Raw genomic sequence first — 16,868 nt, 5'->3', positions numbered from 1 at the left:
GTGCAGATTGGAAGCCCTAAATAGCTATGCACCTGCACATGGGAATGCCAGCATCTGAATGACCTTAAGGAAGTTATGGACACTAATAACTGAGGGGACAGAACTCCTAACATAATTATTCACACCTACATTTTGGTGCCAAGGAAACTGAAAGGGTATGTCTACACAGCAAAGTTATTTCTAAATAACAGCCCTTATTTCAAAATAACTTCGCTAGCATCTACACAATGCAACCGCTATTTCAAAAAAATTTCAGAATAACAGTTGGCTTATTTCAAAATAGGTAACCCTCATTCCATGAGGAATAGCACCTATTTTGACCTATTTCAAAATTGTGGCTATTAAGACAGAGAATAGAAGCCTTTCAAAAAATGCCATAGTGTGTCCAGTGGCTCTGTTGTTTGTATTCCGAAACGGCTAAGTGCTATTTCAAAATGCATATTTGTGTGTAGCTCTGTTATTGCGAAATAAGCTATTCCAGAATAGCTCTGCAGAGAGGTAGCCAAGTTAGTCTGCATCTTCAAAAACAACAGGAAGTCCTGTGCCATCTTACAGACTAACAGATAACTTGGAGCATAAGCTTTCATAGGCAAAGACAAAGCGGGTTCTTGCCCGTGAAAGCTTATGATCCAAATTATGTGTTAGTCTGTAGGATGCCACAGGATTTCTTCTTGTTTTCTTCCAGAATAGCTTCTTTCAAAATCAGGCTGCTGTGTAGACATACCCAAAATCAGTTGCTGAAATCCTGTCCTTAGAAGTCACAAGACTACCTCATGGCACCCAGCAGCACTGGTAGAAAGGGTTAGCATGAGGGATTGCTGCATTAAAGCCTGATGTGAGAAGAGCAGTTGGAAAGGGAGTGAAGAAAAAGACCCTAGGCCACAGTTTTCTAGGAAGGGAATGAAAGGTATGGGAAGGAGCTTATGGGAGAGGGGAACTGCTGAGAGTAAGTGAGAGTGATCAGTCCCAGAACAGTTGGCGTAAGGAAAGTAAAAGGAATAAGCAGAGTGGGGTTTTTATTATTCCCTAAGTCAAGGCACTGAGTCGCTGGGTAGTGTCTACACTATACATGCTACAGTGGTACAGCTAGCACAGTGTGCCATTATGGTGCTGTAGTGTAGACACTTGCTACAGTGATGCAAGGGGGTTTTCCCAGGGCTGGAGATAATCTACCTGCTTGGAACATGGTCACTAGCCCTGGGCACTATCCATAGGACGGATAAGGTGGCTGGTTCAGGATCTGGGGTGGCTGCCCCAAATCGTCATCCAACGGCCAGGCCAGCTTTGACTGTACTTACATTTGTGTGAACTGTTCTTCTAGCTGGACAGCTCCCAGAAGCCTAGCATGTATGGTGGTGATCTTTTAATTCACATGGACTATATGGGCCAACAGTGTTAACATAACTGAGTTGCTGTCCAACATTAAATAATGTTTATCAAAGCACAGGGTTTGAATACAGGGAACTTTAGCTTACTTAGTACCTTGGCAAACATATTATTAAAATCCTTTTAACATTTTATTAGGGATGTGGAAAGGAGGAAAACACTTAGAGTATTGAAATGCAAAGTGTTCTATGAGGCTTTAATTTTAACAATATCCTCGGTTCCTTTCCCCTTTGGCAAGAAAACATTTAGAAGGACCCCTGCTTGTTTAACGCCATCTTAGATGGTAATAACTGTCCTTGGGGGAAGAGAGAAGCTAGTTGAGACCTGCTAGAAGTGCTGTTGTTAAAGCCTGAGCCCCTTTCACTCATGTGGTGGATGGAGATTAGCTGGAATTGGTAGAGTAATAGCTGTAAGCCTTCTTGTCTGGGCTAGTTTTAATCTTTCTCACACCTTTTAGTACCACTGCCCAGCTGCATTTGTTGTTACAGTTTATGGCAACATATTATGAACCTTCGTTCACTTTTTACAGCAGAACTCACATTTAGGATACGGTACATCTTTAGCACCATTATCACAACAGAGTCCATTTACCTCTCTTCCTGTACATCCAACTCATTCATCCCTTGGCTGGGCCACTGGGAGCTGGCATATTTAGCTGTAAAGAGTTACTCCACAGCAGGGCTAAGATTTGCTCTGAAGTATCTCTCATCCCAGGATTCCAAAGTCCTTTGCAGAGGTGGGTGAATGTTATTGTCCCATGTTTATTGCTGATTAACCTGAGGCTCAGGACAATGTATTTAATTTTATTATTAAATAACTAGGCATATGTCAGGTTATGTTTCATACCTTTCCATTGTTTGCTGAAGGAAAAACATGTAGTTTCCAAGTTTCCTATGTTGTTTTTGTTAGGTGTATTATTGCGATGGGCCTGGACAAAAAACCCTCTCCTCCAAAGAAAAAGATGAAGGAAGATAATGGAGAAAAGCAAGAGGATTCTGTGAAGGATGAGGAGCACAGGGAGCTGAGTGAGGGCAGAAGTGAGCAGGAGGCAATCAAACACTCAATAGCAGAAATGTCATCATCTCATGAAGAGAGTCAGGAGCCTGCAAAGGACAAGGTGGTGCTTGGAGAGGAGAAAAGAGAAAGTGACTCACAAGAAAGACCAAAGGTTGAGTCTAAAGATGACAAGGAAACTGCTAGCAAAGAAGGTGCAGTATCAAAAATCACCATTAAGGAACACAAATATGGAGGCAGAGTTGTCTAATGGAAAGGGCACAGTACTGCTAGTCAGGAGAACTGGGCTCTAGTCCTAAGGAAGTCACTGACTTCAAGCATGTACCTTCACCTCTCTTCCACTTCCCAGTCCATCTATATCTTGTCTGTTTAGGCAGGAGGCTCAAGGACGGTCTCTTGCATTGTGTTTGTTCCTATAATCCCAGGGTCTTAATCCCCTGAGTGTGGTACTTGGTTACAGAAAGTAAGAACAGAAAACAGGGCTTTAGAATCTTTCAGAATAAATGTCTAGTCCTGTTTACACCATGACTGTAGCAAACAGCATAAGTGCAGTGATACAAACGCTTAGCATAGAGACAGATTGTAGTGTGCAGTAGTGGAGGGGTTGGGGGTATGTGTAGAAGGATGTGGGAGTAGGCAGAAGTGGAGGTTGAGGTGTGTGTAGAAGGATGTGGAAAGAGGCAGAAGTGGGGGTTGGGGTGTGTGTAGAAGGATGGGGAAAGAGCCAGGAGTCGTATTGTGAGGGGGATGCATGGGTGCAGGGAAGGCTGGAACTGAGGTGGGAGATGCAGGGGCACCAACAGACTTGCTGGGCTCCTGGGCAAGTTGCAGGGGCTGGTTCCAAGCTCCCGGAAGGGGCAGAGCTCAAGGGGTCATGTGGCGGAAAAGACATTGCAATGCTCCAGTCGCAATTTAAAGGGCCCAGGGCTCTGGGTGCTGCTGCTCCTGTATTAGCAGCAGCCGGGAGCCCTTGGCCCTTTTGAATCAGTGCCCCCTTAGTCCCCCCACCATTGGCGGACGAGGGCAAATGTGTAGGGAATAGAGTGAGCGGGGCAAGGCAGGTGTTAAGGTCAATGTCATTGGGAACTGGTTGCCCAATTCATTGAATTGCTTTTAAAAATCCCACTAGGTGCATATGTGCAACTTCAGGTGCCTAATTCATTTGTAAATCAGGCCTGAGGGGTCTCAGAATTAGTGGGCATGTTGACCCCTCTGTGCCTAAGTCTCTCACCTGTAATGAGGGGATAATATCAGCAGAGTGGCAGTGTGAGGAGCAAAACCAGTGCTTTTGTCCTAGAAAAAGTGGTGGCAGAACTCAAGCCCAAAACTGCCCAACCCCCTCCTGGCAGCTTAACCCTGCCAGCAGGTGGCCCAAGCTGCGCCCTCCAGGGACTCTAACTACCCTGGGGCTCAACCACCCCAGGGGAGGCTCAAACCACCCTCCCTGTGGCTTAGCCACCCTGTGCTGGGCCCAAGCAGCCCTCCTGCGCTACGCCTGAGGTGCCCTGTGGGGGGACCAAACAGCCCCCCAGTGGCTTAGTTGCCCTCCCTGCAGGGCCCAAGCTGCACCCCCCCCGTGGGGACCAAGCTGCCCCCCAGGGGTCTCCAGACTGCCCCCTGCAGGGCCCACCGGGGTCTCCAAACTGCCCTGTGGCAGCTTAATCACCCCCTGAGGCCCAAACTGTCCCCCCAGTGGCTTAGCCACCCTGTGCTGGGCCTGAGCTGCCCCCCCGCCCCCACCCCTGTCCACTGGGCTCAAGCTGCCGCCTTGGTGGCTTAAAAGCTCTGTGCAGGGCCCAAGCTGCCCTCTATGGGTGAGTCTACACAGCAAAGCTATTTCGGAATAATGGCTGCTATTTCGAATAACTTCGCAAATGTCTACACAATGCAACCATTCTTTTGAAATAATTTTGAAATAGCAGACAGCTTATTTCGAATTTGGTAAACTTCATTCCACAAGGAATAGCACCCATTTAAAAATAGATATTTCAAAATAAGGGCTGTGTACACAGGAAATAGGGGTTATTTTGAAATAAGCTATTCCAGAATAGGTTATTCCATAATAATGCTGCTGTGTAGACATAGTATTTTGGATTAGAGCCCCTGTAATCACTGCTTCCAGGGGCTCTAATCTGTAATAGGCTCTATTGTGCATGGAGACACTATTTCAGAACAAGTTTTGTTTGTTTTGGGGCTTCCCTGTAGTGTAGACGCATTATTCTGGAATAGTTTATTTTGGAATTATAACCATGGAATAAATTATTCCAGAATAACTCTGTAGTGTAGACATACCCTATCTGTCTATACAAAGATTGCTAGAACCTTCTGTTTATTCATTTACTTATTTAAGAGAAGCCTTATTCATGATCTGCTGAATATTTGAGAGAGTTTGGCCGTGTCTACACTAGCCCCAGAATTCGAAATGACCATGTAAATGGCCATTTCAAAGTTTACTAATGAAGCGCTGAAGTGCATATTCAGCGCTTCATTGGCAAGCGGGCAGCTGCGGTGTTTCGAAATTGACACACCTCGCCACCGCACGGCTCATCCAGATGGGGCTCCTTTTCGAAATAACTGCAGCTACTTTGAAGTCCCCTTATTCCTATGAGCAGATGGGAATAAGGGGACTTCGAAGTAGGCAGGGTCCTTTCGAAAAGGAGCCCCATCGGGACGAGCCACTTGGTGGCGAGGCGCGTCAATTTCGAAGTGCCGTGGCCGCCCGCATGCTAATGAAGCGCTGAATATGCATTTCAGCGCTTCATTAGTAAACTTCGAAATGGCCATTTGCATGGCCATTTCGAAGTTTGGGGCTAGTGTAGACATGGCCTTAATGTGTCTGTCAGTCATCCGTCTGTCTGTGAGTCTGTTTGTTGAAGAACACCTCCTAATCGGTAAAAGCCAGGACCACCAAGGTTGGTATGCAGCTTCTTAAAGCAAGTAAGGGTCCAGTTGTGCTATAACAATGGGATGTGCCTGAAATACAATTGTTTCTCATAAAACAGAAAGGGCGGGGTCTGGTAGCAGGGACAGTTTTACTGTATAATGACCATGGGGGTGGGGCAGCATGGGGCCAGAGATGGGGACTGGAACAACTATAACCCTTGGGGGCAGCAGAGGGCTGGGGTAGAGAAAGGGACAGACACATACTACATATTTGAGAGAGTTTTGTCTGCTAGTTTGTGTGTGTATCTGTCCCCCAGTCAGGGGGCACATTCCCTGTTTCCCAGCTGTGCCAGCTGCAGCAGCCATGGACAGGTGCTTCTCACCTGGCTCCAAGCTTTTTCGGGATAGTTCTTTCTACCTGGAAGCCTTCATACTGAACCCCTCAGCCCCCTCCCCCCCAGCCCAAACCAATGATTTAAATGAAGAAAAGCAAAAATGATTTCTATTAAGGACCTGAGTAACACTGGGTAAATCCTCTAGTATATCATACTATTTCTTAATAAATATTCTCGGACTTTCACACTTTCTACTCCCGTCCTCAGTTTCTGCACCCTCAGAAGACTTTTCTATTAGGCACGACATATACGTTTTTGTAATTAGTTTTCCCTTTATCCCTGCAGGGGGTGGACAACTCTCTGACAATTTACTGAGAAGGCTTGGCACCTCAGAGGCAGCTGGAATCTCAATTGATTTGAATGTAGAAAATAAATTTACTTATTTTTCTTAATTCTCATTGTGGAATAATTGTTTATTTGCCTAATTGGTTCCACATCAGATACTCTTCCCTTCTGTCTTTGGCATTTTGTCACTTCAACAAGAAAAAGAGGTGAACAATTATATCTGAAAGGTGAGAAATTATTGCCACGAGGGACAGCTGGAGCGTGTCTGATGTGACAATTCTCTTTCATGATACAGTTTTGTTGCCTGTCTGCAAACTGTGCAGCAAATTAATGGTTGCAGTGTAAATATTGTATTGTGAGAGGGATTTATGTATGTTCAGGTTTGTGGGAATATAATTAGCACTCTTTCTGGGCAGAGTGGAGAACATTTTCTAAAACATGTATGATTTCAGTTTTGGAATTACATACAAAGCCCTGAGGTTATCAAATGTTCTGAATCAAATTCGCAGTAAGAGGCTTGGGTTGAAATCCTGTCCCCACTGAAGTCAAAATGGGAATTTTACCATTAGTGTCAGTGGAGTTAGGAATTCACCCTGTAACAAAAAGAATATATTAGAAGAACTGTGCTATAGTCATAGTGTTCCTACAGCGTCCTTTGACTGAGCCTGAATAATTAATTTATTTTGCAGCACACCTCTCTTTTAATTAGCCTTGTCAGTCCCCTTTATCTGACTTTCCACATAGAACATATTATCCTTCTGGTGCTTTATCTCCTAAGTTAATTTTCCGTGAAGCATGGTTTTTTGTTTTTTGTGTTTTTTTTTTGATGGGGATTTCTTCCTTAATGTTATTCCTGCATTTGCCTATCTGACTTATCTTTGTTGATTTTTATTCTTTGCACCTGAATGACACCTGCTAGATCGCTGAATAGCTTTGTTCCATTTCTGTTACTCTAGATACAAAGAAAATGACTTTTCTTGAGGTAATGTACTTTTACAATTCCTCCTGTGGCTTCATATATTCTCTTATTGTAAAAAGAAGTGAGGAAATGCAAAGGAAAAAGAGGGTTAATGGAGTTAACTCCCTGGTTAATAAGAACTTTAAGTAGTTATGAATTCCATTTTCTGTCTCACGGTAGAGGCCTTCTTTTATTTCAGAATATGATGAAGATTTTGAAGCCGATGAAGAGAAATCGGATGAGGAAGTTAATGAAGAAGGACAGGCTGATGATCAAATGAATGGAATGTCAAAGTCACCCTCAGATGATGAAAAAGATAATTTAGACCATGAAAAGGAGAGTAAAAGCTCATCACAGAAAACACTGCAGGCCTCTGACAGTGAGAAAGATGAAAGTGATGGATACTCAAACAGTGACTCAGAGGAAGATAAACAAGGTTAGTTGTTTTTTTCTTATCATGGCTTAGGGTACTTGACCTGATCCGTGTTTTACATTTTATATGTGCCCCAACTTGTACATCTAGCTTGCATTTATGGTGAGCTCCACATTACACTGTGTCATTAAAGTGACACGTAGGGCATCATCCATCAAAAAATAGCCACGGCCTGCAGAGCTGCTGGCAACCCCCTAGAATAATGATTCACCTCCTTTTCACTAGTGCCCCCCCCAACCGTTCATGGACTCCTATCAAAGCCAATTCTAGCCACTACATACACTTCATTACATCAAAAAGGAAACCACAGCCTAGATTTTTGGACAGCAATGGAAGATACTTAATTTAAAAATAATAATTGATTGTAAGTTTGCAATTTTTTAAAAACATATTTTATATGATCATTTTTATTTCTCTCTTTTTCATGGACCCTCTGCAGTACTTTCACAGACTCTCATGACCCCCAGGTTGGGAACCACTGCCCTAGAATGCTGTGGATTCTGTCCCCTTTCATAGGTTTTCCAGGCTGTTCCACAGCTAACCTAGCTTTGCAGTAGCTCACTGTGGAGTCAACTAGAAGTGAAGACCACAGACCTTCTCTTCCCATCTTAGCTCCACTATTCCTGAGTCTCAGAACCCTTCATCCCTCCTCACTGCATCCATTCAGTTAATCCAGCTCTGGTCTGCAGTCGCATTACTGCACGTCCAGGGGTGAGGAGAAAGAAAGACGGGCATATTATTAGCTGTGTCACAGCATCGTAGGCATTTAACCTGCCATAGTCCCTTTCGTCTGAGAACTACAAATATTAATTGTACCTAGCAAAATGTAACAGATAAGAGACATAGAAAAATCACTTCACACCCAGGATGGAAATACAGTCAGTTGTGGATGGCAAGGCACCAGCTGTTGAATAGCTTTATAGCAATGTTGCAGATTAGTTCAGCAGCAGAAATGAAGATGTAGTTGCTAGGGGAATTTAGGGAGGAATTTAGACAAACTAAATATTTTGGGGGCAGATCTTCAGCTTGTATAAATTTTCACACTTCCTTCAATTTCATTGGATCTATGGCAGTTTATGTCAACTCAGGATTTGTTCTTTTAGCTGTGATTTGACCAGCAGACCCTGGTTAACGTCCCTGCTCTTATGAGATGTGTAACCTTTAACTCATCAGGGGCTTGTCTACGCTTGTCCCCAACTTCGAAGGGGGCATGTTAATCAGGGCAATGGAAGATTACTAATGAAGTGCTGCGGTGAATACACAGCACTTCAGTAGGCTAATTCTCCGCCCCCCCCATGGCAACTTCGAAGCTTCAAACTTTGAAGTGCTGGTATGCATGTAGCCATGGGCACTTCGAAATGCCTGTGCTACTTCCAAGTCCCTTTACTCCTTTACACATGCTGGCCCTTTGAAGGTTGAAGCTTCGAAGTTGCCGTGGGGGAGGATTAGCCTAATGAAGTGCTGCATATTCACTGCAGCACTTCATTAGTAATCTCCTGTTGCCCTGATTAACATGCCCCCTTCAAAGTTGGGGGCAAGTGTAGACCCAGCCCAGGTGTTTTCCATCTGGCAGATCTTATATGTGAGTTATTTGCTCAAGTTACATGTAAATGTTACTTTCATGTTTGTATTTCTATGTGAAATAGGCAAACGTAAAGCAGCTCTCAGGAACAAAATTGCAGCTCTCTGTAGAAAACGTAAAAGTCTTCAGAAACTCAAACCAGGTTTGACATATGTTTGCATATCAAATCACCACAATGATAAGAAGGAATCTTAATTTTTCATTTCCCAGATGGTTACCAGGAATAATTTATTTATTGATTCCTTGGCAATCAGTACACTTCTAAAAATTGTTTTCCGCTTATTAGTGTCTTGCATAATCAGTGTTCTTGTGACCAAATTAATTGCTTCTTGAGCTGTATCAGTTGTGTTAGGGTCAGGAGAGAGAGAGAGAGAGCGCGCGTGTGTGTATGTGTGTGTCACATAACAGTGAGGATTCTTGGTTATTTCTAAATTAGTATACTTCTTATTTGACTGTTGAATACCACAACTCTTCACATGGTGTCATTAAGGTACAGAGAGGTGTTTCCCTTAAGTCTCTTTCATGCAACCGTTTGAAATACAGTAGGGCCTCAAAGATGCAAACATCAGAGTTACAGACCTCATGTGAAACTGAATGCAGCCAATCAAGCAGCAGCAGAAACAAAAATAAAATACAAATACTGCACTGTGCCTACAGTGGCGAGGTGTGTGTGTGTGGGGGGGGTGTACGAGGGGTCATATGCAACCCCCAGCATCCATTGCCCTGCACTCACCCTCAGCACTGTGCTGCTTCCTGTGAGCATAAGGTGGTCCCACCCCGCCCCATACCAGTGCTGTGCCACTGGGGGAAGATGTGCGTGGGGACAGGAGCAGAGAAAGCGTTGGGAGGGGAGGGGATTGGGGCAGAGGGGGACACTAATGTGCCTGTGTTGCATCTTAAGGATAGGCTCCTCTGGGCTGCCTGTCCACACTCTACCCCTACTCCCATTGTCATGCACAGGGAGAGCTACTTACAGCAAATGGCCAAGGCCACCAAAGCCAGCGAAAGGGGAGCAGCAGTGGGGTGTGCACCGTTTCCCCCCTTCTCCTCAGAGGGGGATGTACTATTCTTCCTCCCGTTCCCTGGCAGTGGAACGTGCCTTTTTCCACATGTCTCTGCCAGGAGGGAGACAGGCTTGCAAAGTCAGGCTGAGGTTGGAGTAGGGAGCTCAGCCACTACTAAAGCCTAACCTGGAGTGTCAGCTAGTGGATCTGGAGCCTGGACTGTCTTTTAGTCAGAGTTACGAACATAGCAGCGTTACTGACAACCTCCATTCCTGAGGTGCCTGTAACTCTGAGATTCTTCTGTTTATCAGTACTCACTTGTGAGGCTTGCACACGGATAAGGGCATGGCATGGCCATTCAGAAATGCCTGAAATTTGTTTTTTCTCATTGACAAAATGCTTCTGAAAGTCTGTGCCCAGGGATTCTCACATTCTGTCCCTAAATTATTTTAGTTAGCTTTGCTTTGTTGGCCATGTTTAATGAAATTGGATAAATTGAACCAGATAGTAACACAAATTGTATTTCCTAGTAAGTTGCCAGCATCATGCAAACAATTTTCCCCAATATCAGTTTTCAGATCAATTGCTTTTTAAATGTAGATCCTTACTAACTTGTTGGGCTGGTAATTGTTCTCTTCCTCATGCAACCCTAATGAGAAATTATTTTAAGCAGAATGATCATGCTTGTTGGATAGCTAGCTATGAGACTTGTTACGGAAGTGCAGTCAGTGGGCTTGCCTCTGTTCTTCATGGATATTACTGACCTGGCATGGACCTCAGTTCAGAGTCACTGCTTCTTTTCTTTGTGGTTAAAAGAGAAAGAGAAAAGGACGTTAGGAACTAGATGCCATTAGAAACATAAAGATTTGTCAAGAAAGGTGCATGTTTAGCACCATCATAACTGAAGAGTTAGAAAGCACCAACCAACTGCCAGAAAATACTTTCTCACAAGTATTTCTAAACTTGCTCCCTGTATTATGAAAGTGGTTGTTGACAAGATGTACAGTTACACTGGCTTTATATACTGAGTGTGGAAAGACAGAAAGGGCCCTGTAGTTTTTATTTGTCAGTAGTCAGCAGAGGGCTGTTGTGAGGCACTTGGTTATGAACTAGGGGTGGAGCCAAATTGCAACAATGACTTCCAAAACTCTTGGATTTCCAGTAGGTCTGGCTTTGAATTCCTTGATCTACAGTCAGAGTGGTCTTTGAGTTCTGACTGCAGTGCACTCAAAGTCTCTGGAGAATGACTGGTCTCCTTAAAGAGATTTCTACTATTCAAGATGGGAGAAATCTCCAGAAGTGAGTTTATTTTATGAGATTGTCATAATTGTGGGCCAGAGTCTCCCTATAACAGCATGTGAGATTTCACCACTGTTGAACTCAAACTCAGTCTTCAAACATTTCTTTTGATCTAGAACTAAAAGTCTGCCACAAGGAGGATTTATCTTCTCCTAACATCCATTTACTTTATTGGCATCATAATCTGTAGTAATTTTGATTTACCCCCAGTGCGCTGAGCACAGGGTTTTGTTCTTAGAGAGCCAGCTAGCAATGGCTCATTGAACCAGAACTCTTTGGCTATTGAAGTGAAAGGATGTATGTATTGAAAGTCAATGCTGAAAAAAAGACAACTTTTCAATGGACAAGAGTCTGCCTCAACAATATGAAATAGAAGATGACATTGTGGCAATGGAATTCAAGCCACCAGTAAATCCTTTCCATGGCATGTGATTAACTATCTAGCTTTCATTCTTTTGGCTAGGCTTAGTTTTGCCTAGATGACAAATGTTCTTTGAGGGCAAGTAGTTACAAAATACTGTATGTTACATGCGCGAAAAGCGTGGAAAATTTGAACGTCTGGATAACAATGGAAACTGATGCATTTGATAAACACACTTGTGTCATGCAGCATGGTAAGACACAGTGCTGTGAGACTGGTAAGAAAAGAAGAATTTAGCTTAGGAATGATGGGCAAGATTTGCTTTTAATTATCAAAAAAGAACGACAACTTTTCTTATTGTGTTTTTGTTAACTATGCCAGGCACTGATTTACCTGTTAAGAGTGTATGTGATTGTCAGCAATGACTTATGGGCAAGAAAGCAGACAGTCAAAAGACAGTGCGGACAAGGGTACTGGTTATGATCAGTATAGAGGACCACTGCTTAAAATGATTGGAGCAGGAGCTGAGAAATAAAAACAAAACAAAAATAAAATAAAATCCCCATTCTTCTAAACAAGAGATACTTTATAAGCTAATGGAAGAAAATTCACTTTTTTGTAGTTAGATAGATAGAAGACATACTACCTATCTGAACACTAGAGCGCTCTTTTAAAATAGCGTGGTCGAAAGACAATCTTTTGAAGGGGAGCGTCTACACACGGGCCGGGGCTGACGGTGTTGATGAGCACTATTGAAAGGGCCACATGCCATGTCAAAAGGGGCCATCCAGGACGTCAAAAGAGAGCATCTACACTCGCCAATGGCCTCTTTCGAAAGAAAGGGCCAGGAAATGCTGCGGACAGGGTTGCAGGGTAGCCAACGTCTTCTGGGGCCGCAACAAGCTGCTCCTTTAAAGGGCCCCTCTCCAGCACCCTCGGCCAGCACAGCAGGAGGCCTGCGGAGCTGCCACAACCCCCGCTGACACAGTGCCCTCAGGAACAGACATGAAGCAGCAGCAGCTTGACACCCTGCTGGCTGCCACCAGCAGAGTGGGTGCCCTGCTGGCTGCAGCACTGTTGGCTGCCCTGCAGGTCCTGGCAGGGCCCCCGCCCAAGGGGCAGAAGGGCATGCCCCAAACCATGAGGTCCTCTGCTCCCCCCGCCGCAGGCACTCTGCCAGCTTTGGAGTGAGCCCACTAGCTCAGAGCAGCGGGAGCAACTGGTCATGGGGGAGTGGGATGATGACCGGTGGCTCTGGAATTTCCGGATGTGGCAGCAGGCCTTCCTGGAGCTCTGCCAGGGGCTGTCCCCTGTGCTGAGACACCAGGACACCCGGATGTAGTGCACCCTCCCTGTGGAGAAGAGGGTTGTGATAACTTCTGGGAAATCGGCCACTCCAGACTGCTACTGCTCAGTGGGACACCAATTTGGTGTGGGCAAGGCCACAGTTGGGGCTTTCGTGATGGAGGTAAGGAGGTCCGAGCGTGCACCCACCAGGGGTGGGGCCAAGGGGCTCCAGGGTGGGGCTGGGCACACCCCACACACCCTCATGTATGCCTATGCCCCCACCCCCTTGCAGGTGGTCTGTGCTGTAAATGCCATGCTCCTCCAGTGGGTCATCCACATTGGGGACCTGGATGTGGCCACTGTGGGGTTCACCGCAGTGGGGTTCTTGAATAGCTTCAGGGCCCTTGATGGGACCCACACACCTATCTATGCCCTGGAGCACAGCAGAGGACAATTCGTAAACAGGAAGGGCTACCATTCTCTGGTCCTGCAGGCCACGGTGGACAGCCGGGGCCAGTTCCAGAACATATACGTGGGCTGGCCGGGCTGCACCCATGATGTGCGGGTCTTCCAGAAATCGGGCTTGTGCCACTGGCCGGGGGCAGGGACCTACGTCCCCCAGAGGGAGATTCCACTGCAGGACACTACCATGCCCCCCTGCCTCGTGGCTGACGCTGCATACCCGCTCCAGCCCTGGCTCATTCGGCCCCCAACCCCAGCCAGGAGAGCTTCAACCACCAGCTCAACCATGTCTACCAGGTGGTTGAGCGTACCTTCTGGCTTCTTGAAAGGGTGGTGGTGCTATCTCCTCGACTGCCTGGATGTGGGCGTCGTCAGTGTGCCCCAGGTTGAGAGCGCCTGATGCACGCTCCACAATCTTGTGGAGAGTAAGGGGGAGGCCTTCGTGCAGGTGTGGCCAGTCGAGGCTGGCATGGGCTACTCCCAGCCAGCTGCTGCCCCTAGCCATCAGGCCCACCAGGACAGGATCTGCATCCGGGAGGCCCTGCACTGGTACTTTGACCAGGGGCCTCAGTGAGTGCTGCCCTGGCCACCCCCGGAGGGCTTCCTGCACACTCCCCGCCGCACCTCATGCTCCCCCCAGCCAAACACACAGCACACATCGTTTTTGAAAAAGAAACCCGTGTATTGGTAACTGTAGAAACTGTGTGTGTAATAGTTATTGCTAAACATAATGCTATGGCTAAGTATTTACAGGGGGGCTAGCTATTTACTAGGGGGCTAACTATGGAGGGGGTGGGGGACCTAGGTGTCCCACCCAGTGGGCCATCACTCAGGGGCCAGGGAGGAGTGCAGTCCGTGCCAGACCTGGGTCCTATGCCCCGCCTTGTCAGGAGTCCCCGGCGGGGAGTACAGGGAGGTCGGGCCAGGGATTGTCCTCAGGCTGGCAGTCCAAGCCAGCAGGGTCCTCTCCTGGGTGGCTGGTGGGAGGGGCAGTGGTGGGGGCAGCGGGAGGGGGCAGCTGGGCCAAGAACTGCTGTTAGGAGGCTGCGACATCCTGGAATATGGCCAGGAACTCCCCCAGGCTGCCCTTCACCAGGCAGCCTCCCCCTTCAAAATGGAGCTGGCACTTCACCTAATAGATTATTTTGTTAGTCTTTAAAGTGCTGCGTGACTGCTGGTTTGTTTTTTTGATGATAATAATGGGACAAAGAATAATACAGGGTAGATCAAATTATATCTTATTTCATATGATCTCTTCATTTATGCTGCATGCATCACTACAGCACCTGAATTCAAAAGGATTGTACAGGTGTAACTGAAAGCAGAATTTCACCCTATGGCTACCTCTACGCTAGAGAGTTTTGTAGACAAAACTGGGGTTTTTTTGACAAAACTTGTGGAGCATCTACACACAAGATATGTTTTCTCAGCAGAAACTGTTGAAAAAAAGCTGTGTAGATACTCCAGGGGGCCCTTTTTCAACAGAGAAGATCAAAAGATTGATCCATTTTTATGTGTAGACGCAATCTGTTGACAGAAGTTTTGTCGGAACATCTCTTCCGACAGTAACTTCTGTAGACAGATGCTTCTAGTGTAGATGTAGCCATTGTGAAAAGATTTATAAATATATTCAGATAACTGAGAAGCCTAAGTTCTTATTTTCACAAGTAAAGTTATGGCTTAGGCATAAACAAGGAGCAAATAAAAAATAATTGGATACTTACATCATTAAGGCGCATAAGCCGATGAATACATAGTAAAGTATCATTGACCAGTTCTACTGGAAAGAAACACACGCTACTTACGTGAGTGTATGAATTTTGTTTTTTCTCAATGAGTCTATTCATGTTGTTGTTTGTATCTTTAATAATTATAATGTTCCTAAGGAACTGGGTGGCCCTAGGGATTCAGAACTTTTTACCTCTAGTTTGCAGGGTCGGATTTAGGCAGACAGTAGCTACTGGAAGTCACTACCGTGGGATTGCTGTTCAGTAGTCTGCGTGTGAGATGTTTTTCAGTAAAATACAAGCGGGCAGATTCCACATCCCCACTGATATTAATTATCATCTTCACTGTCAGTCTCTGTGGAGATGGTAAGGCTTGGATGGGCAAGTGATTCTGAGCTAATGCAGTGATGGCCTTTCTAGAACAAAGCTGAGGCACCCTAGAACTGACATGTAGGGAGGATTGCTCTGTTCTTTGTCTTCCTCTGTGATAAATAGAAGACTTTAGCCTCCTGGATGGATAATCTGTTACTCTTAGCAAGCAGTATATTGTTTTAGGGCCACATTCCCTATGGGAAGACAACCTCACTAGTCTTACCGAAGTTCATGGAAGTTGTACATAAATAACTCAAAGAATTTAGCTCCTGTAAAAATATTGTACTTAAGTTTTAAAAAAATAAAATTGAAGCATAGTCATAAGAATGCATCAAGAAAAATAAAGTTGTGTAGAATGCCAGAAAATGAGAGCTACTGTGTAACAGCAAGGATTAATCCTGTATGGTATTGATTCCTGTGTGGGCCACAGGAGATTCATAACATCTTGCTGGATCTATTATAAGTGTGCTGAAGAACTCTGACTGTTGAAACATCATGCCAAATACAGCTGGATGAGTTTGTTGTTACTCCTTTCCAGCTGTATTCAGAGGTAGTCTGAGAAGCAGATCCCATGTATCATTGATAGAGATTTCCGGTGCTATGGTTGCAGTATCAGAAACAAAATATGTTAACTGGCTTTGATTAACTCTTTTTTTTTTTTTTTTTTAGCTTCAGGTCATGGACCTGTCGGTGTAATTAGGCATTTTGTGGCAGATCCTCAGCTGGTCTGAAGCAGAACAATGGCACTTTACCCCAGATGGGGATCTGGCACTTTCAGCAGAGCTAAATGAACTGGTGCACAGAGAGGCCAGATGCTTTGCAGAAAAATAGTAAAATAAAATTGTGTTTACTGTTTGTAGATAGGAAGTCTGCATCCTCTCTCTCATCCAGCAGTACTCTGTATAGCAGTGAAGACAACTCTGAAACTGAAAAGATGAAAGACAGTGTGAAGGGCAATGAAAAGGAAGACATTGAAAGGGCACCAACACATGAGAAGTATGGAAATGAGACTTGGGAAAGCAAACTGCTGAAAGCTGTGGAAAATCAGGAAATAGATGCAGTGGAAGAGGAAGAAATGGATGAAGCAGAAGAGAGAAAAGCAGAGGTTGTGGTGAGGGAAGAAGTTGAGGGTCTTCATGCAAGTATGATGGAAATACATCATCAAGGTGCAAATAAACTCAATGGGGAACTCAATTGTGCAGGGTCAATAGAAAATAATGCAAGGGAAGAGGGGGTGGAGGATGGAAGCGACATGAGGGAAGATGGGGAGGAGGTTATTCTAGAGCATTTGGAAGTCAGCACTGTGGAAGCAGAGAATACAAACAAGGATCCTCCTGAGGCTGATGAAGGAGGTGGTAAGTATGGTCTCTTGGTGGAAATGTGATGTGTCCAGTGCATGGAAGTGTTATGTCATTTGGTC

The 16,868-nt window shown here is 45.2% G+C and overlaps 1 protein-coding gene across 2 annotated transcripts in view; it reads left to right on the top strand.

Annotated features, from left to right (window-relative positions):
* ERICH3 (glutamate rich 3) overlaps positions 1–16,868 on the top strand; it is a 68,209-nt gene that overhangs the window by 33,088 nt on the left and 18,253 nt on the right. The window contains exons 10-12 of one of the 2 annotated variants that reach the window (XM_075003354.1): positions 2,296–2,594; positions 7,121–7,357; positions 16,309–16,614. In XM_075003354.1, coding sequence (XP_074859455.1) covers positions 2,296–2,594; positions 7,121–7,357; positions 16,309–16,614 — 842 coding nt within the window. Of the gene's footprint in view, positions 1–2,295; positions 2,595–7,120; positions 7,358–16,308; positions 16,804–16,868 lie in introns of both variants that reach the window. The other variant, XM_075003353.1, reaches the window with a different exon arrangement.

This window comes from Carettochelys insculpta, chromosome 9 (genome assembly GCF_033958435.1).
Source record: "Carettochelys insculpta isolate YL-2023 chromosome 9, ASM3395843v1, whole genome shotgun sequence".
Taxonomy (NCBI): domain Eukaryota; kingdom Metazoa; phylum Chordata; order Testudines; family Carettochelyidae; genus Carettochelys; species Carettochelys insculpta.
The sequence above is the reverse complement of the archived record's forward strand: the minus strand, read 5'-3'. Positions and strand labels throughout refer to the sequence as shown.